This window comes from Opisthocomus hoazin, chromosome 5 (genome assembly GCF_030867145.1).
Source record: "Opisthocomus hoazin isolate bOpiHoa1 chromosome 5, bOpiHoa1.hap1, whole genome shotgun sequence".
Taxonomy (NCBI): domain Eukaryota; kingdom Metazoa; phylum Chordata; class Aves; order Opisthocomiformes; family Opisthocomidae; genus Opisthocomus; species Opisthocomus hoazin.
In genome coordinates, this window is record NC_134418.1 from 448,831 (window position 1) to 469,501 (window position 20,671).

General features: G+C 60.6%; 1 protein-coding gene across 5 annotated transcripts; it reads left to right on the top strand.

The window, feature by feature from the left end:
- The first annotated feature begins 1,501 nt into the window (after positions 1-1,501).
- LOC104327018 (protein O-GlcNAcase-like) lies at positions 1,502-20,478 on the top strand. 5 transcript variants are annotated; one of them, XM_075420170.1, is made up of 17 exons: positions 1,502-1,852; positions 5,403-5,454; positions 10,058-10,155; positions 10,623-10,753; positions 11,666-11,837; positions 12,185-12,283; positions 12,504-12,788; positions 13,069-13,197; positions 13,713-14,740; positions 14,812-14,986; positions 15,281-15,337; positions 16,231-16,316; positions 16,559-16,663; positions 18,386-18,477; positions 18,912-19,104; positions 19,185-19,356; positions 19,726-20,478. In XM_075420170.1, the coding sequence occupies exons 1-17, from the start codon at positions 1,813-1,815 to the stop codon at positions 19,872-19,874; spliced, it is 3,063 nt and encodes a 1,020-aa protein (XP_075276285.1). In that variant the 5' UTR covers positions 1,502-1,812; the 3' UTR covers positions 19,875-20,478. The 5 variants fall into 5 exon arrangements, with proteins under 5 accessions (XP_075276285.1, XP_075276287.1, XP_075276289.1 ...); XM_075420172.1 differs by having other exon boundaries at positions 13,716-14,740; XM_075420174.1 differs by lacking the exons at positions 1,502-1,852; positions 5,403-5,454 and having other exon boundaries at positions 10,069-10,151.
- Positions 20,479-20,671: the final 193 nt, after the last annotated feature.

Consider the following 20,671-nt stretch of genomic DNA (forward strand, 5'->3'; position numbering starts at 1 on the left):
TGGGGCAGGCCATGAGGCAAAGAGCAAGCATGAGCATGGCTTGTGCCCAGCAAGTCCCAGCAGTTGCTCCCTGCACATCAATAACCCAGCCTGGTAGGGCCCAGCTGGCTCTCCCACAGCGTCACTGTCTGTCCTGCACCCTGCATCCAGTTTTTGTTGCTATATGTGAACCTGGTTATGAGACCACTGTTCAGCGGCTGAGGCTTTAAGTGCTCTAGGCTCTTCTTGCTTTGTGCAGCCTCCTCCATGCCGTACTGGTGAGCTTTGGGCAGACCTCACTAACCTGCAGTGCACTCTGTTGGCCTCTTCCATGCCAGGTCACTGCTGGTCAGTCACTCCTGGGCTCCTTGCTGCTTTGATGGCCCAGACACTGTGACTTGGCTTCCTAGAACTACATTAACTTGCAAAGGGAAGAGGGAGATGCTACAGATGCTGATTTTTCTAGGCCTCTGATGCCCATTTCTCCTGTGCAAGCCCATGCCTGTGGGTTAGATGAAACGCCTGCAGGTGGTGACAGCTGCTGGGATGGCACTTGGCAGTGCCTCGCTGCAGGAGAAGCACACCTCTGCTCTCTCCTGGCTCCATCCCTCATTCTTGCATGGTGACAAAGTTGTGTACTTGCTCTCTGGGTTATGATGCCATTTGGCTTGGGAAGGCTGCAAGGGATGCTGCAGAACACAGGTCCAACTTACAATGAGACTGACAAACAGGAAAAGCAGTCAGGAAAAGAGCAGAGCAATTCAGTGACGTCAAACACACAGTCTTGCATGTGGTCAGGTACCAGCGACTGTGCAGCTGCAGGACAGGGAACTAATGACGTGGCAGCGCTTCTGCAAACCAGAACCTGTGGGATGGAGAGGATCACGAGCCAAACATGTGTCAACAGGTCAGACCAATGTGACAGCAGGCAAACGGCAGCCTGGCACATGCAAGCGGGTGAAGCAGTTCTTATCTCACACCCTGGGCCCGGCACGAGCGTGCCGGCGGGGAAGGCGCCGGCTTGGTGATGAGTGCAAGGGGATAATGACACCCGAACCGGGAACAGCTCCGGGGCCCGGGGCTGCTGGGTCCCGGGAGGCTGCGAAGGCAAGAGAAACAACGGCCTGCGCTGGGAGAACACCGGCAGCCGGGGAGGCCGGGGAACACGGTGCGCGGGGCTGGCGCGGGCGCCAGGCCGGGCCCCGGTGCGAGCGAGCGGCGGCGGCAGCGCCCGGGACGCCGGGAGCGCGGGCCGGCGCTGGGCAGCGCGCTGTGGGTCGGGACCGGGCGCTGCACCGGGGCGGCGGGGGCTCTGGCCCGGCGGGGCTGCCGAAGGGCTGCGCGGGCGCACCCCGGGCCGCGGCCCGGCTCCAGCAGACGGGCCCGGGCGGCTCCTTCGGGCCGACCGCGGGGACGCGCGGGGCGGTTCTGACCGGGGGCTCCGCGGCGTCCCCCGCCCTGCCCCGCCCCGCCCCGCCCCTCGCCGCGGCCCCACCCGCCGGGGCCGCCCCCTGCGCTGCGGCGGGCGCGTCTCCGCGGGGGGCGGGGAGCGGAGGCGGTGGGGTCGTCCCTCCGCGCACCGCTCCGTCCCTGCGCGCACCCCTCTATCTCTCCGCGCATCCCTCCTTGCATCCCTCCGTGCCTCCGCGCACCCCTCTATCTCTCCTTGCATCCCTCCGCGCATCCCTCCTTGCATCCCTCCTTGCATCCCTCCGTGCCTCCGCGCATCCCTCCTTGCATCCCTCCACCTCTCCGTGCGTCCCCCGCCCACTCCTCCGTCCCCCTGCACGCTCCCGCCCGCCCCAGCACCGGCAGGGCCGCTGCTGCACGGGGATGGCGGGGCGGCCGCGCTTCCTCTGCGGCGTGGTGGAAGGTAGGTTCCCCCCGGGGCCGCGGCTGGGGCCGGTGCCCCGCCCGGGTGTTGCAGGCGCTGGCCAGGCCCACCCAGAGCGAGCAGGGCCCGGGAGGGGCTGCCGGGACCTGAGCCACACCCGGGATCCGCGGTGGTGGGGAGTCAGGGATGCGGGCCCCTGCGCAGCGCCCTGTCTCTGTCCCGGGGTGCGGGACCAGCACCCCACGCTGACGTTCCCCGCTCTTCCCCAGAGCACTGCTGCACCCCGCCTCCCCTACAGCCCCGCCGACCCTCCCGCCCCCGCAGCGGGGCACGGGCAGCCGCTGCTCGTGGCTCCGGCACTCTGCGGTGTTCGCCCGGGGCCAGGGTCCCGGCGTGTGCCCCTCCTGCCTCCCTGCCCGCAGCGCGACGCTGCCTTGGGCCGTGCCCAGGGCTGTCCGCGAAGGTCCTGGTCTCTCTGGCAGCTCTGTCCGGCTCAGCCCTGTCCTTCTGCCCCGTCGGCCCCCAGCTCTTGATTCGGCAGCACGGCACCTCTGGAGCCAGGCCAGCCCTTGCACCCACCAGGCAGAAGCATCTCCACTTTTACTGGCAGCACAGTACACCACTGAAGCCCACCACTTTGCATGGGAAGAAGCAAAAGCACCATGCAAGTAAATGCAAAATAAATAGAAAGTGCAGGGATGAAGAAGTTGATAGTAAACAGAAATATGAGTCAGACACAAATCATTGATGTAGGAAAGCTGACCTGGGACAGAGAAGGACACAGATGCTGCCAGCAGGGCCACTCCAGGAGGACAAGGTCCCTTACAAGTGGGGAAGGAAAGGCATCCCTCACCCTGGCAGCACAGGCCCTGGCAGGGAGCACAGGACAGTGCTGCAGTGGGCAGGCTGCTGAGCAGGGTACAGCTGTAGCAGGGCCAGGAGTGGTGTGCCCTACACAGAGCCCTCTGCTCACTGCTGACAGCCTGGACATTGCTAGCAGCAGCCGGAGAGTACAGATGGACTGACGCCTCTGGGTGATCTGCACCCAGGACAGAGGAGGAGACCGTTGAGGCCTAGAGACTTCGCTTCCCAATGTGTTCATCAGGACTTTGCTAAAGGTTGTGAAGAAATTGCTGAGGGACATCCCAGGTGGCCCAGAGTTTGGCAGGTGATGGTGTTGGTGGGTTACTGATCTAGTCCTCTACATCTAGTCTACTACATCTAGTCTACTGATCTAGTCCTCTACAAACACACAACATCACTCAACAGGGCTCATCTGTCTTCAGAAAAGCAGAGCACCAACATCACTCCTTTGGAGATGCAACCACAGGTCCAGACAGGATTTTGCTGGTACAATTTAAGCCAGTTTACTGGGCAAAATACACTAGGATGGCATTTTCAACAGAGCTGCTGTTGACAGAGCATGTGTAGGGGGTGAGTGTCATACTTGTAAGGCAGTGCCAGTTCACAGAAAGTGTGAGTGAGGTACTTGCAGGCAGGTGCTGTACAGGAACGCCTGGGCCCTCACTGGGAGCTGAGCAGGATTTCCTGTAGACTGGGAAATGGAAGATCAATTTATCATGGATATACTTTCTTTGGGTGAAATGTGAAATGTTTGCTAGGATCCTTGAGTGGCCACACATTTGGCCCTGTGCATGGTGGGGGGTGGCTACCAAGGCAAATTCAGTTTATTTCAAAATAGATGGAACAACCATGTAGGTGTTCAAGCAGGTAGAAGATCTACCTGCAAAGAAGATAACGTTCAGTGTGTCCTGTGGCTCAACCTACCACACCATTGCCCAAGGTTGGTGTTGAGGGCTGCAGGGTGGGCTCCTGCCAAAGGGAGCAGGGCCTCGGGGTCCCCTGCCAGGCAAATCAGCTCCAGTGCACTCGGGTGCTTTGGGGAAATGCAGGTGCTTTTCTGGGCAATGCTGGCCTTGTGCCAGATGCTGAGAGCTCATCCTTTCTGCCAGACTAACAGAGTCATTGCGATCTGCCCTTGTGCACCGCCTAGTTCAGTGGATGCATTCACTTCCCTGAATATCTGCTCCGGTTGCCTCTGCCTGCTAGAAAGTGCATCAACTGATTTAAAAGTTGCCCATAATGCAGAGCCCATCCAAAAATAGTAAGCTGCCTTGTTGGCTGATTGCCGTCACTGTTCAAGATATAATGTATTTTCTGTGAGAATTCACATTGCAGCTGCCAGAACTTGCAGAGTCTTGAAGTGACTGAAGATCCTTCTCTTGCTAAATTTCAGGTCTGTGCTGGAATATTTACAGGTTCCCCTTAACCTCCTCCTTAAGAAGCTATCAAATCTGCAACTCTCCAAACCTGTTTACCTGCCTATTATCCCATTGTCCCTCAAGTGAACTGGCTTGCTTTCCACCTGGTATTCTTTCTCGCTGGCTTTGCAGACAACTCTGTACCTCTTAGGTCTTCCTACATGCAGAAATAGGAAGGGCCCTTCCTTGAAAGCAGTCCCAACAGGGGAATGGGTGCTGCATGTCCAGTAGTGCCCCTGCTCGCTATATCCAGTCCCAGACTGGTTCCCTGGCGTGCAGAGCACAGGGCAGACTATCAGCTGCTATGGTGCTGCAGCCTCAAGCTTGTGTCAGACACTGGTGCCCAGCAACCACCTAAAGCCTGCAAGCAGCAGAAGTGGAAATGTTAAGAAACGCCTGGGAATTTGCTGACTCCGGATCTGTAGTTCCTGCATTTGTTTTTGTTTATGTGAACCTTCTGGAAGGGCAATGTCCTTGTGGCCAGCCTTGGTGCTCATTGACAAGTGTCTTTGTTAGCAGGCAGCTGGGAAGGTTGTTCACAGGTGTGCCTACCCTCTCTAGATTTTCCCTTTGCAAGCTTATGGGGCTGGTGTTTTCCAGTGGGGGACAGACAAGATGTCTGTGAAATGTCATATGGAGTCACAGTCCTAGCACCCGTGGGCATCCCTGCAGGCTGGTTGTGTGTTCCTAATCTGAACAGCTTGCCATGGGACAGGGATGCTGCCTCAAAGCCCTGCCCTGCGGGTGTAGGGGAGAGCTGTGTCAGTGCAATTTTGGTGCAGTTCGAGTTGTGCAGTGGTTAAAGACAGAGAGCGCAGCTTTTGTAGCCCATACAGGAGTGATGATGCTTTGCTTGACATACCCTGACACTACACAGACACAGATGCAAAGAGACACAGAGTTGGTGTCTGTAAAGAAGAAAATCACCAGGCAGAAAACTTTAGGATGGATGTACAATAGCTCTGTGCTTTGGTGCACCCTAAAATCGTGCTAGAGTGCCTTATAACCTAGCCAGCACTCAGCTGTCTCCTCTAGGCTTGGTTTTTACTGTGCAAATTCCTCCTCCCAGGTTAATTGTTACCTTGTGCAATTCTTCCCAGCTGCCTCTTTCTGAGAAAGATGGAAGCATAGACATTATATCCACTTGCTTGAATACCAATGCCCAGCAAGATCATAGCAGGATAACAGACATTTGAGGTACCCAGGGGTGAACAACTGGTGGATCTCTGACTTTGAGAGCAGCCACCTAGGGATGGTACAAAGAGAGACTCTGGGTTTTTTTTAGTTGTTTTTTTCCCCTTTTACAGGTTTCTATGGGAGGCCATGGTCTGTGGAACAGAGGAAACTTCTCTTTCAATGGCAAGTACCCAGAATTTTCCTTTCTGAGCGTAGTAGCCTGTGGCAGAGTGACAAGGTGGAAGTCAGCGTGTTGCAGAGGCAGGAAGAGTGCGGACAACGTGCTGAAGGGAGTCTCCTGGGACTGGGCTGCCTTTGGGACACCGGGGTGATGGCAGCAAAGGGGGCTCAGGCTTCTCCCAGTGCCCCCTCTGTCCCAGCACCCTTGCAGCCCGGGTGCGCCCCGGGGAAGGACTCCAGCCCGAGGACACCCTGGCCAATGTGGGCTGTGCTGCCCCGTGCTGGCAGATGGTACTGAGACTCTGCCACAGCCCAGCTGCAGCCATATGTGCTCATCTGGGGGGCCTGGGCCAGGGCTGGCACCCCAAGGGGATGGGGCCTGGTGATGGGGCCCAAAAGGGGCTGAGTGGGCACCCACCCTGTGTGCTGACACGGGTGCTCCAGGGAGGGTGAGACCCCTGCCAGCGGGCCAGGGTCGGACCCTGCTGTCTGCACCATGGGAGGAACGATGGCAGCTTGGAAGGGTTTGGAGAAGAGCGCGGGGGCTGCTTGAGACTGACAGTGCTGCCTCTGGAGGCACCAGAAAAGCTGCCTTGCCCTGGCTGCAGCATGGTGTGGGTCAGCTATGGCAGCCCGTGTGCAGGAGGGGTGTCAGGGAGCAGGCGGAAGGGCTGGTGCTGGAAATGGGAAGTCAGATCCCTGTGAGAGAGAACGTGAGGGTGTTCAGCAGTCTGGAAGCTGACCTCGGGTGCTGACCTGGCAGGATGAGCGCCCATTGCCTCATGCCCAAGTGGGCAGTGCCCTGCGGCAGCAGCCCCAGGACGGCACGCTGCATGGCCCCTGCCACCCACAGCGAGAGGCTGGCTCGCCCTGCCTGCAGCCACAGTCCCCGCCACCCTGCGCTCCCAGCAAAGGCACCGGGTGGGTGCTTCCAGCCTGGCCTCACTGGAGCCGGGCTAATCATTGGGGAAACAGAGGCACAGCAAGCCCGTGTCATTGCACCGTGGGCACGGGTGGCCACTTTAGCCTGAGGCTGCCATCCCTGCCTGGTGTGCCTTCTCCTGGCAGGTGGTGCCCATGCACTGGACATCAGTGGCATGAGCTGCACTGGCAGGACCTGCCACGGACAGATTGGGAGCGTCCAAAGCATCCCGTAGAGCACCCGGCATGGGCAGCACGGTAGTCATGGGCTAGGCAGCACACCAGCCAGTGTGGCTGCTGCCCTGGTGATGGCATGGGAAGCACACTGGGGTGGTGCGGAGAGCATGCCGGTCACAGCACGGGCAGCGTGCTGGTGGCAGCATGGGCAGTGCACTGGTGATGGCCAGGCAGTGGGCCAGAGACAGCAGGGCCGTGTGCTGGTGACCAGTGCTGGGGATGGCACTGGCAGTCATGCGCTGTGTGGGAATTGTGCCGCGCATGCTGTGAGAGCATGTGGTGACAGTGTGGGCTGTCACAAGTGTGAGTAAGGACCACAGTGCAGGGAGCACAAATGCAGATACAGAAAAATGTGGCTTAGAAAATCTGGGGGAAACATGCAGGAAGGAAAACAAGATGTGATCTTTTAAAGTATATTAGGAATGAGAAGGTCTAACGATGGCCCTGTCTGGTACTGGACTGGGATGTGTGTTCACATGTTTACACGAGTGGTATTTTCATCAGTGTTTTTCTTCTCTGGAAAGAGACAAGATGAGGCACTTGCATCATGTAGTACATGAAGTGCTTCCCGGTCTGTTCATCGTGGGAAAATGTAAAACACCATCTGCTAAGGAGGATAAATAAAAATTAATATATCAGATGGCTTTCATACAGGAGTGCCAGAAGAGCTGTCTAGGGAGGTGTCTGCCCCATACTGATAATTTCCAGTGAGTCTTGGATTGCTGGGGAGATTCTGGCTGGAATTTGTGCTTTTTGCGGCCAGCAAGAGCTTTCTGACGGTGCAGTCTGATCTCCTGAAGCAGGCAGGCCTTCTCTCAGACCTGCTTCCCTTCAGCTCCAACTGCAGTGGAGCATCTGGAGAGCTGAAGAGCTTTCCTCTCCCGCCGTGCCCAAATGTGTGTCCCCATGAGTCACCCCTGGAGCCTGCCGTGTCCCTGACTGCCAGGTGTGGCTTTTCTCTCCTCGGGAGCACTGGTGGGCTGAGGCTTTCTCCTGGGGAGCTGAGTAGATTGGGCTTCAGGATTCTGCTGCTCACAGGCTTTCCACCTGTGTCTGTGTGTGTGGCTCCTTGACAGACTTGCTCTAGTTTATCAGCATCCTTCCCACACCATGGCCACTTCTCTGGCAGCATCTGCAGCCAACACAGAGATCACCGAATCTCCCCAGTCCTGCCGGCACTTTGCAGTGATTCGTCTGGGGCTCTCTGTTACACTGAGTTACCAGTGGCATTGCAGAGGACACTCATGGTGAACTAATTGCTCGTTATGTTATGTCAGACATCGTATCTTCTGTATGCTTTTACATAGGTAGGACTTTATGATTGACTGTTTTAAGAAGTATACTGCTTGCTGAAGCCCAGCTTAACAGCCAGTTCAAATCACTCCGAGTGCTGTATTTCCTCCTTTATTCTCCACTCACTTGGTCTTTGCAACCTGTAGACTGCACAGGCCCAGCATCCTGCCACGGGTTCGCTCTCGCCCAGCTCTGCTTCCCGCCCTGCCAAAGCTCTGCTTCAGTACCTACAGTTTTCAGCACTCTGGGGCTTTCCACCTGCAGGGCTTGGCAAAAATCTTGCAGTCGCAAAGAGTTGCTCTGACAGGCCTTTTGATGTCTGTGGATCAACATTAGCGTGAACCTGTTAGACAGTGGAGTGCCTGGGTGTAGGCGCGCGGGAGGGGACTCCTCTGCCTCATGCTGCCTCTGTCTCCGTGCGGGGAGCAGCTGTGCAGGACTTGTGCGCTGCTGAAGCAGTGCCTGAGCCATCCAGATGTGTCCTGGGGCTCTGCAGCTGGAGGAGCAGCTTGGCTGGGATTTGGGTCCTCACGCGTACACCCCTGCGCTGGTGCTGGACAGGCAGGAGGGCGATCGGGTGCCTCCAGCCTGTAAGCCTCTGGCTGTGCTTGGCTGAGGAGTGAAAAAGCTGGTACAGCTTTCCATCATAACCACAGAAGGGGGCAAGTATGTAAGTAATGCATGTTACTGTTGATTTATAAGGAATTGGCCGCAGTGTGGGGAAAGGGAGACCAGGGCAGGCAAGGGACAGCCTGGCACTTGTGAGGAGGCTGCAGCCCCCGTACCCAGGGCAGACTGGGGCTGGAGCGCTGTGTCCTGTGCTAGTGTCTCACTGGAGGAGAGAGGTAAAAATGCAAGAGTGCAAAAGAGCCCCAGTGAGACCCAGTAGCTGCAAGAACCATTGTAGCACGATAGCTGTGAAGGTCTTGACCTGTTCAAGTGATCAGAGTATGATCTGGGAATGGTGCAGAAGATGTATAGGAACTGTTGGTGGAGCCAGGCCAGCCTGCAGATAGGACATGGCTTTTCAAGGGAATGATATGGGAGGGTCCGCAGTCCCCGGATGTGTGTGGTTCCCAGAGAGGTACCCCGGGATGAGTGCCCCAGGCTTGACTGTGCATGGCGCTCTGCTCCTGGACACTGATCTTGGGGGAGCAGTGAGGTGCCAGCACTCCAGGGTGTCTCTGCTGATCCTGCTCCACAAAGACCTCTCACAGCAGAGGCGCAACTAGCTTGTACCTATCTGCTTCATCTGGAGTCACTTGTCACAACAGGCAACCTTGCAGCCTGTGTGTGTGGGCTGCAAACAAGTTTGGTTCTTGATTACACAATTAGAAGCACAGCTGAAGAGAAAGGGAGGAGAAACCCACCCCGAACATGCTTACACAAGATGCTAAGTGCTTCCACAGGTCTCACTGCAAGCCCTGAAGGAGCTGCTGCAAAGCCATGGGGTTGGTTTGGCCTGATGGAGCCCCACAGATGGACTCCAGGGCTGGGGCCACCTGCACCCTCGGGGGCTGTGTGGAGCAGCAGACTGCTGGGATTCTCCCTCCATCGCTCTAGCCCCATCCTCTGTCTCCTTGGCCATTTTTTTCTCTGTCTCCCCTAAGGATCCCGCTTCCTCCTGCTGAAGCTACTCTGGCCATTCACCCCTCCTCCACTCCTTGCCCACGACATTGAGCTTTTCATCATCACAGGAGTTTGTCACGTGTTTGAAACAGGCTGTTTAGGCTAAGCTGGTTCCTCCCATGTGCTTTTTCTGCAGCAAGGATGTTAACCCATCTCCCAGGAGGCAACGTCCTGCTGGTCTCCAAGACTTTCTCGTCCAGATGCACACTATCTTTCTGAAGGTCGCTAAGCAACACAAATCATTAGGCTCAGCACTGGGAGCACTGGGTGACATTGATGTCTGCCTGTGGCTATCGAAAGTATGCAGGGCAGGGCTCCCTGTGCAGGGGAAGAGCTGTGGCCCCACAGTCTGGGGGGCTCTGTGCGAGCAGAGGCTGGAAGCCTGAAGGACACGGTGCAGCTCTGGGGAAGGAGAGGGCACTGTGTGCCAAGGAGCCCTTGGTATCATGGGCTGGCACCGGCCCAGGTGCTGCTTTGCAAAGAGCCCGTCTGGAGCCTCGGGTGACCCCTTGTCTTTGCTGCACAGGCTGAGACGCTGGGGCCTGAACTGCTACGTGTACGCGCCCAAGGACGAGCTGAAGCACCGGCTGCTCTGGCGAGAGCCCTACACAGAGCATGAGGCAGGTAGCGGCTCTGCTGGGACCCAACATGGGTGGGCAGCAGGCGTCCTGGGTCCTCGAGGGTAAGGTATGGTCTGCGTCTCAGCCAGGGTCAGGCTGGCTGTCACCACTCTTCCTGCCAGGAACTTGCCCATTGCAGGGAGCCCCACAGGCCTTGCCTATTGCAAGGAGGTCCCCAGACCCTGCCCATCACATGGAATGACCTAGGAACCCACCCAGCATGGGGAGCTCCCCACGTGGGTCTCCAGTGATATGCTCCAATGTGCCAGGGCCCACAGACCCTTGCAGAGAGTCCTCTGTGTCCCAAGGGACTGGAAACTGTCTCCCCATGGCCTCTCCCCACCAGATGCTCTCTCATGCCTCCTGATGCCCGCAGCTCCTTCCTTTCGGGCCACTGCAGTTCCCTCTCCCTCCATCCCTTGTGTCCCTCCGTCCTGTGCACTCACAGCACTCCCTCTGCTTTGTCCCCAGCCTGTATGCGGTCTCTCATCGAAGCTGCCCAAGAGCAGGGTGTGGAGTTTGTTTTTGCCATTTCTGCTGGCCAGGACATAGTGTTTTCAAGTGGTGGAGATCGGCTCCTGCTGCAGCAAAAACTCAGGCAGGTACCGTGGGCCATTCCTTCATCCCACTGCTGCCCGGCGAGGGGCACGCGTGCTGGTGCGTGGGCCCCATGCCCACCCCAAAGGCTGGTGCGGGGCTGTAAACCCTCCTGCGGCTGAGCATCAGGGAGCGGCTCTGCGGGGCGCGCGGTGGCAGACGCGCTGTCCCTGTCACGGTGACGGCGCCGAGGACTCCGCGGATGCCTGCCTGTGGCGGGCAGCGCTGGGGGCAGGGGAGGGACAGGCCAAGCCCCGGAGCCTGCTGGGCAGCCCCAGAGGCCGGCGCTGAGCCCCGGTGCCCCGGAGGGTTTGCTCGGCGGACGGCCGCCCCTCCGCCCCCCCCCGCCCCCCGGCCGCCCCTCCGCCTCCCCCTGCCCCCCGGCCGCCCCTCCGGCCCCTCCCCGCCCGCCCCCCGGCCCTCCCTCCGGCCCCCCTCGCTCCTCGGCCGCCCCTCCGGCCGACCCCTGCCCGCCCCTCCGGCCCGCCGGCGCAGGGAGCCCATGCCCGGCCTTGTGGCGCGGCTGCTCCCGCGGCTCTGGCGGGCTCTGCCGGGGCTTTGCCACGGCTCTGCCGGGCTCTGCCGGGGCTCTCCCGGCCTCCGCTCCTGCCGGGCGGGGGATGGATGCAGCGAACGGGGCTTCCCGACAGCGGCACAGGGGAGCGGGCTTCGGGCCACCGCAGCACGGACGCCGGCTTGGGAGGGCTCCTGGCCCACGGCAAACACGGCCGGGGCTCGGAGCAAGGCGGGGGCAGGCGGGGGGCCGTGGTGGGGCTGCTCGTCCCGTCCCATCTGCTGGGGGGCTCCAGACCCCCGCTGCCCTTCAGGGGCCCTGGTGGCAGGGGCTTGGCCGGGGCTCGCTGCCTCCCTTCTCTCTGCTGCCCAGGGATCCGAGCAGCCTGTGCTCCTGCCTGCAGGTGGCTGCCATGGGGTGCCACTCCTTCGCGCTGCTCTTTGACGACATCAACCCCTGCATGTGCCAAGCCGACAGAGACGTCTTCCCCTCCCTGGCGCAGGCTCAGGCCACTGTGGCCAACGAGGTGTACCGGGAGCTGGGCCAACCCTCCATCTTCCTCTTCTGTCCGACAGGTACCACCTGCAGCTGTGCGGCCCCAGCCTCCCCGCCCCTAGGAGCCCGGTGCCTGCCAGCTCTGGCACCCCGCAGCAGACAAGGGTGCCCTTCGGCTGGGGTCTGCTGAGAGCTGACTGCCCTGACACCCTCCACGGCTCCCCCCCACCCTCTCTTGCTCCTGCGGGAGCTGCGGAGATGTCAGGATTGGCACAGGACCAGGCTGCAGATGGGCTGGCGCTTCAGCAGCCATGCATGCTGTACTCCCTGTGCCATGCATCTCCCAGCCCCTCTCCATTGACCCCGGGTAGGCTCTCCTCTCCTGGTCCCTCTGCCCCTCAAGGGATGCTCTGTGCTCTCTCCCCAGAGTACTGCAGCTCTCTGTGCTCCCCCAGCCCCAGCCAGTCCTGCTACTTGCTGACTCTTGGCCAGGAGCTGCTCCCAGGGATCGGTGTCATCTGGACGGGTGAGCACCTGGCCCCGCTCTGTGGGGTGTGCACCCTGGCCAGGCAGGCAGGGGGCCAGGCTGGGGGTCTGTTCTCCTTCTGGCGGGGGAGGGTGGGGACGGGTGACTTGACCCTCATCTTCCTGCTCAGTGCCCTGACCTGTGCATGTCCTGGTTGTGAGTGTGCGTGATGGACAGCATTGCCTGCTGCTCCACACACATCTGTGCCATGATGCTCCAGGCCCAAAGGTGGTGTCACAGGAGCTCTCGGCCACGCTGCTGGAGGAGGTGGAGGGTGTCCTGCGGCGCCAGCCCGTCATCTGGGACAACCTGTACGCCAATGACTACGACTGCAGACGCGTCTTCCTGGGGCCCTACATGGGTCGTGCCCCTGGCCTCGTACCCAGGCTCCGGGGACTACTCCTCAACCCCAACTGTGAACTCCAGGCCAACTTCATCCCCATACACACATTTGGCAGCTGGTTTCAGAGCGAGCTTGGGAGCTGTGCCCACGCTGATGATGCAGGTACCTGGCCTCTGTGCTGGCAGTGAGTTTTGTGCACCCAGGGCAGGGCCCTGGCCATTGCTGCCCGTCTTTGCCATGGCCCTGCAGGCTTTCCTGCATGGCAGCCTGGGTGAGGCGTCTCACTTGGCTGGGCACCAACCAACATCCCGGGCATGGCATCCATCTGGGGGCATCTCCTTGGGGTGGGGGGCAGAGGAGGCTGCCTGCCCTCAGTGTGGCATGCGATAGCTCCATCAAGCAAAAGGGAGGCTGCCCAGGCTGATGAGCTCGAGTTCCTTAGGGATGGAGACTACGGCAGCCCTGGGGGACAGCCAAGGCCTGTGGAAGGGCAGCTACAGCCCTCAGGAGGCCTTGGAGCTGGCACTGCTTGACTGGGTGGCCGAGATAAACCGACAGGCTTTGGAGCCAGGTAGGTGATGAACCATGCAGCATCCCTCACCCCCTACCCTTGGCATGCTGGACCAGCTCTGCTGGAAGCTCGGTGGGGTGAGGGAGCCCCGTGCCCTCCCTATTTGGATGGGGCGCTCTGGCTGGTGTTGCAGTGGGCTCTGTGTCTGTTGTGGTGGGCAGGCGTGGGTGTCCATCACACCGTGCTGCCCCATGGGTGCTACTGCCCTGGCCACATCCCAGAGGCGATCTCCTCAGCTGGCAGCGTGGGAGCCTGGGCCATGCTACGGCTTTGGAAGAGGGGGTTCAGCCAGGTGCAAGCTTGGTGTTTGGCACTGTTTGCCTCTGCAAAGCCTGTGGCCTCGCCAGCCACAGAGGCCTGAACTCTGGAGGACAGGGCAATGCAAAGCCCATGGTCCTGGCAGCTCCCTGGTCCCTGCTGGCTCGGAGATGGTTGCCCCCAGGGCTGTTCTGCCCCATGGGCAGCTGTCTCCATGCAGGTGCCAGAGGGGCTACCCTCTTGCTCCTTTCTGCCAGGAGGAAGGACCCTGGAACACCCCAGCATCAGCCTCAAGGGAGGAACAAGGCTGCAGCCTGGCACAGCGGGAGAACAGGAGGTCGTGCTCAACCCTCAGCCCTATGACTCTGTTCCCAGTGGGGCAGACCAGCATGGCCCTGAGCCCTGTGGCATGGCACCAGGGGAGGAAAGGAGGAAGGTGACCTCGGAGCCTGAGAAGGGCAGTGGGAACAGGACCTCTGCCAGCGGTCAGCAAAGCCCCAGAGGGGACAGGAACCAGCTCACCATGGGGAGTAGCAAGAGCTGTGAGCTCTCCTCTGCTCTGCCCAGCACGTCTGGGAGTGCCCAGTCTGCAGGAAGGCCAGTGGCTACCGAGACCTGCCACAGCCCAGGCTCCACAATGTGCTGCAGCAATGGGGCTAACATCAACTTTCCCCTACCCATCAGTGACACCAGGACAGGGGGTGACAGCCACCCCCAACCCCCCAGCAGTACCCAGCCCAAGGCCAGCAGGGCTGACATGCCTCAGGCACCCCCAGGGCCTGGGGCTGGCGCCAGCCCTGGTCCCCCGGCACCGCTCACTGCTGGGGCTGGCACCAGCCCTGGGCCCACAGCTCTGCTCACTGATGGGGTTGATGCTAGCCCTGGCCCCACGGCACCATTTCTCCCAGGGGAGGCTGGGTCCAGCCCCGTGGCCCTGCTGACCCTGGAGGAGGCTGGGTCTGGCCCCACGGTACCACTGACCCCCAAGGAGGCCAGGACCAGCCCCGCAGCACCAGTGACCCCAGAGGAGGACAGGTTGAACCCTACAGCACCGGTGACCCCAGAGGAGGCTGGGTCTGTCCCTGTGGCACTGGTGACCCTCGAAGAGGCCAGGTCCAACCGCGCAGCACCGCTGACTCTGGGGGAGGTGCGGATGCTGGTGGAGCTCTTCTACTTGCCCTACCATCATGGGACACAGGCGCAGCAGCTCCTGGAGCACTTTCGGTGGCTCCGGGCAAACAGCCTCAGTGTGGGAGTCCCAGCCACAGCACCCGATGCCGGTGGGGTAAGGCTGGTCCGGGTGCTGCTGTGGGATGGTGCCTGTCATGGTTGAGCTGATGCCCGGTCCACCTGCAGGGCACGCGTTGGCGCGGTCGAGCCCAGTCCTTCCAGCTGCTCTGCGCTCAGACATGCCGCCTGCACAGCCGCTTCGTCAGCACCGCTGGACAGGCGCTGCTCTACGACCTCCACCCCTACCTCTGGGACATCCGCAACATACTGCTGGCCACCAGTGCCTTCATCCTCTGGCTGGGTACGTGGCAGATGCCAGCCCTGAGCCAACCCCTGTGGCCCCAAAGCATATATTTGCACCCCAGCCAAATCTAGCCATGTTGAAGTGCAGGGGCACTTGGGCGCTGTGGCACACCCAGGGCATCAGAAGCTTGTTCTGTGCTCATCCACTGTTTCTCCCCCTAAAGACGTGAAGGTGCCTGGGACCCCCTCCCAGAGGTCTGGGGTCCCTGTGTCCAACTGGAAGTGCACCTCCCCTCAACACCTTCCGTGCTGCTGACCTGTGCCCATGCTCACCTCCTCGCCTCCCTTGCAGATGGCCATCTCCTCTGTGACCCTGACCTCAAGGGCACCTGGGGAAGCTGCTTTGGCTGTAAGTATCAGTGCTGCCCTGGCTCACCTGCCTGGGTGGTGGGGCTCTGGCCGCTCACCTCCATCACCGCCAGCCCCACAGCAGCAGCCAGCACTTGCCATCGGGCTGCCCTGTCCCACAGCCTGCCTGCTGAGCGGAGCGGGAATGGCCAGAGGAAGGCTGGCACCCCAGCACGCCCTGACACACTAAGGCAGGCTGGGGCACTGCTGCTGGGGACAGAGCGGTCATCAGAGCAGCTCTTCACCAAGGACCCCTTGGCCTTTCTGGTAAAAGGGATCCATGGGAGCAGTAACGCCCTAAGTGACAGAGGTGGGGTTGGAGTTTGAATGCCTGTACATCACTTTGGGAGCCCCTGTTCCTCTGGTTGCTTGTTCCCTAGTTGCTCTGTGGGCCTTGTGACCTCTTACAAACGGGGAACTGTTAGCAGCTGACAGCCTGAGAGGGTCTCCAAGTCCAGTGTGGGATGGGGCCATGTGCCTTGAACCACGTCTGCAGGGAAGCAGCTGCATGCAGGGCAGGTTCCCTGGGCACTGCAGAGCTGGCTGGCCGGGCAGCAAAGCAGCGCGCGGCTGTCTGTGCCAGGCTGTAGCTTCCCAGCTGTAGCCAGGAGCTGTGTCTTTACTGCACACGTTTCACGAAGGCAGGATCATACCTCTCCCCATTCCCCCACTTCAAGCCCTGTTATGGAGGATGTGCTGCTACCCTAATGCATGGGGCTGGCTGCCTGAGCCCGGGCGAGGTCCTGTGCCCGGGATGCACGACAGATCTGTGGGGGCAGATCTTTGGAGCTGTGACCAGTGTGGATCAGGATGTTGCTGTTCAGCGGAGGCTGATCTTCCCCGGACCCAGCAGGTTTTTGTTCACCTCATGTATCTGTCTCCTGCTGCTTCCAGGGTGCCAGAGCATCACTGCCCCGATCCCGCTGGAGGGGACCACTGAGCCCTGGGCGTGTCCTGGGGGCCTTTTTGGAGAGCTGCAGGTGAGAGCATGCCATATCCAGGGGGGCTGAAGGAGCCATTGGGAAGCTGGGATCCCAGCTGCTGCTCCTGGCCCTGCCATGGGGTTGCTGCAGGCTCGCGAAGGCAGAGCTGCCCGAGGCCTCTGTGCCTTGGCTGCGGTTCCTGGGGTTTAGGGTGCCTCAGAAGGACTCTGCTCCTGCTGCCTCCAGGACCAGGTTTGGAGCCAGGACAACCTGCTCCTTGATGACTGTATCTCTTCCAGGCACTTCTGCCTGTGGGGAACAGCTGTGACCTCTTCTACCACCCACCTCCGCTCTTCCCATCCAGCCAGCTGTACCTCCTGCGCCCGCTGCTGCCCCTGGACCAGGTGAGAGCCACAGCCCAAAGGGGTGGCCCACACCACTCAGGCCAGAGCTCACCTTTGCGTGGCCTGTGCTGTACATGTGCTAACGAGATACGTGCTTGTCTGCTGCTGACCCTGAGGCTGGGCTTGCAGTGCAGGGTGGTGGAGGTAGGACAGGACCTCCAAGGTCCAGACCCTGCTCGGAGCAGGCCAGCCTGGGGCAGGTCACCCAGGGCTGTGTCCAGCAGTGTGCTGGCCCCCTGCGCTGGAAGGCAGGTGTTGTGGCCAGCAGCCTCAGCAGGGACCATCACCTGCATCACTGTGACGAGTGCCCAGGCACAGCAGCAGGAGAGGGAGACCCAGCTCAGAAGTGAGTGGCAGGCACAGCTACAGGTGAACTGGCACAGATCTGGGGTCGCCAGGTTGTGAGGGCGATCTTCAGAGCATCCCCAGCACTGATCTTCAGCGGTGGCCATGAGCAGGTGCCAGGAAAGATCCAGAACAGGACAAGTCTGGATGGCGACCTCCTGCAGCCTTCATCAGTCTGCAGCTCTGGGCGCTGTCTGAGCCTGCTGAGGTTCATCTCCAAAACAGTCCCTTCAAATGCTCATCCTGTTTACAGGATGATTCCCCACTGGAGGGGAGGCAGCCTCTGTCAGCTGCGACCTGCTTGCTGCCAGCCCCCCTGCTCTGTTTGACAGCCCAGCAGTTCGATGGGATGGGGAGGGAAAAGGAGAATCTGGAGGTGGGTGGACACATGAGTTAAACTGCTGCCAAATCCAGCAGAGCCCTGGGTTGCCCACGTACCACACAGTCTGCAGTGAGTGCCCTGCTGCCCCTCCTAGCTAAAGGAAATGCTAACGCTGCACAGCCAGCTACTACCGACGCACCTGCACATCCTTGCTAAATACAGCACCCAGCAAAGCGCAGCTGCAGCACTTGTAAATTACAGAGGAGGAGATTCAAGCACGAGAGCAGGTTATAGTATCAGACGGCAACTGCCAGCAAGTCCCATTGCAGGAGCTTGTTTTCAGTTGCCTGCTGTCAGATTTCACCTGATCAGGCTAAACTTGAACAAGTTGAATGTCCATGTCCAGTGAAATTTTGAGAGAAAAATCCAGCTAAGCATTTCAGCCCGTTCTGAGAATGGTGCTCAGAAGTGCACTGTCCTGCTCTTGGCTTTCAACAACCAGGGCAGCCTTTCCTTTGGGAAGCAGTGCTTTCATCGAGGTGTTCTCTGTGCTGATCCTGTCAGCAGCAGCAAACTCAAATCTGACTGAGACGGGAAATGGTGATATGTCTCACTTTGCACATGCTCTGTGGAGACTTGTGTTTCAGCTTTGGTTTAGCTGCCGTTCTGGCTGCTCCGAGCATGCTCCATCCTGGGGCTGAGCGGTGTTTCCTCAGCTGCTGCTCCGGGGTGCCTGGCTGGAATGGCAGTTTCGCATTTTGAAGTGTCACTGTGCTGTGGCAACGAGCCTCAGAGGCCAGCAGAAGGTGGTGCACGGTGCATCGCTTGGTGCAGGCACCAGAGCCCTGGGAAGGCTGAAGCACATAGCTCCATACCTTCCCCTGGCCAGGGCGCCCTGGCTGTGGTCTCTCTTTATGGCCAACTCGGGCAGCTGCTGGCACGCCCTGCTCCAGCAGGGACTGTGGCATGGCCAGCGGGCAGCCGAGGGGCAGCAGTGGGGCAGGGAGTGGGCAGGGCAGGTAGAGCCAGGGCTGAGGTGGGTCTGGGTCTTCCAGGGGGAGCTTTACCAAATGTGCCAGGAGAGTTTGGACTGTGACCCCACAGTCAGAGAGATCCTTGCGGCCCATCCTGATCTCCTCGGTGACAGGTGAGACATGGCCCCTCTGGGGCTCCCTCTTGCCTGGCGTGTGCCGGGTTCGGCCATGTGTGGGGTGATGCAGGGCTGTGGCGTGAGGCAGTGACCTCTCCTCGCATCCCTGTGGGGACCAGCTCTACCTGCACCACGGCTGGTCTTGGCCTCGCCATGTTGGAGGGAGCAGGGATGGCAGTCCCCGCACTAGTTTCCGGCTGGGTCGTGGCAGCGACCATAGGGTGGACCCACTGTCAGCCTGGCCGCAGGGCGGCTGCGGTGGCTCCCCTTGGCTGTGGGCTTCTGCTGGGGGCTCTCAAAGAGATGGTCTGGTGGGCCCTGGGGTGCTGTCCCGCTGGAGTGGGAAGGAAGAGGCTGGCTGGTCTGAGCTTTCCCTGGGGCAGGCTGGGCTCCGGGCGGCAGCTCAGCAGTGCTCCTGCTCTGGCTGTCAGGCTGCTGGGCAGCTTCCTGAGCCTAAGCCCCGAGTACACGTTTGTGCTGGAGGATGAGGGTGGTCTGTGCGGCTATGCAGCTGGAGCACTCTGCGCTGAAGGCTTCCTGCAACAGCGAGACCACGGCTGGCTGCCGGCCATGCGGTGCAAGTACCCCCGAGACCTGGGCGCGGGTGCTCCAGCTCTGGGACAGGTGAGGGGGCACCTGGAGCAGAGGGGAGCGGGTATTGGGGGGGGGGAGGGGGTTCCTTCACTTGTGTTTGTTGCCTGCAGGATGCCCTGGAAGAAGCACTGCTCTTCTTCCATGAAGAACCACCTGCTGTGCCCGTGCCCGTGCTGCGGCGCTTCCCCTCCCTGGTGCAGCTGGGCACGGCCCCCCGTGTGCTGGATGTTGGGGCCAGCCGCAGCCTGGCCATCTGCCTGCTGAGCGCGCTCAAGGCCAACGGTGAGCGTCACCTCCCCGTGCTGGGGGGACTGAGGCCCCTTGATCCAGCACAGCCCTATCCCAACTGCTCCCTTGCCCACCTGAGAGCCAGGGGTCGGCCCCACTGGCACCCCACCTCTGAGCACGGGGCTGGGGTAGCCCTCGCCGACGCTTCCCATCCCCTCTGTGATGCAGTCTGGCCCCAGCTCCCAGGCACCGTGCCCTCCCTGTGCACCAGGGGACATGTGGACCTGTGTCTCAGGGCATCATGCAAGCACCCAGAGCCAAAGGGCAGTGGAGAGGCTGACCCCCTTGCAGAGGCGGTCCCAGCCACCAGCCCCAGCGCTGGGTTTCCAGTGCAAGGGGCCTAACCTCTCACCTCCCTTCCAGGGTCGCGGGGAGTGTTTTGCCGGGTCAGTGCCACTGACCGGCAACAGCTGAGCTTCTACAGCAAGCTGGGCTTCGTCGCCTTGCCAGTGGCCCTGCCAGTGGCCTGGGGCAGCTCCCCCAGCGCTCAGCTCCTGGGACGCCTCCTCTGAGCATGCAGCGCTGGGTGCAGGCACGGGAAGCAGTGCCACGGGACCGGCTGTCCTGCGCAGCCTCGGCCTGAGGGAGGGGGAGCAGGGGGGCACCTGGAGCAGGGCAGGTTCACACAATGGGGGACATGGCCTGGGGGTGAGCAGGATGTCACTGGGATGTGTGCAGGGCGCTGGGCTGTGAGACTTCTTGGGCAATAGTTTGGTGTTTCTGCCATCTCGGGAGATTTGGGCATTAGGGCCCCTCCATTCACCCCTCAACTGTTCCTGCTTGCTGAGCACCCTCCACCTTTGCTGGGGAGCCAGCAACATCCCCAGGCTGGCTGCAGACCACCCGGCCTGGCAGTATTCGGGTTGGTGGCCTCCCAGCACACCACAGTGCATCGGCGCTGAGCGTCCCTGTCCCACAGGCTGGGCTGTCCAGCTCTCTCCATCCCCTGTGTGGCCCTGGGTGGGGCAGTCGGTGCCAGGGCTGGCTCTTGGCACCTGGGACCTTCTTGTCCATGTAGACTGACCTGGCACAGGACACAGTGAGGCAGCCCCCGTCTCTGCTGCCCAGTGGCTGAGGGAAGTGCTGTCCTTGGCAATAAAGCATTTGCTGGGCTCACACCATGGTTTGTCTCCAGGGAAAAAGTGTTGGGGTCCATGTCCCTCTCACACCCTCATACCCACCTTCCAGGCAGCCCTGTCTGTTGGACGGTTGCCGGCTGTTGGTGTAGCTGGTCCTGTGTGAGCTCAAACGGAGCAGCTCCGCACACATCCACCTCTCCAGCTGCTCACCGGCCCTTGGCCTCCCCCCG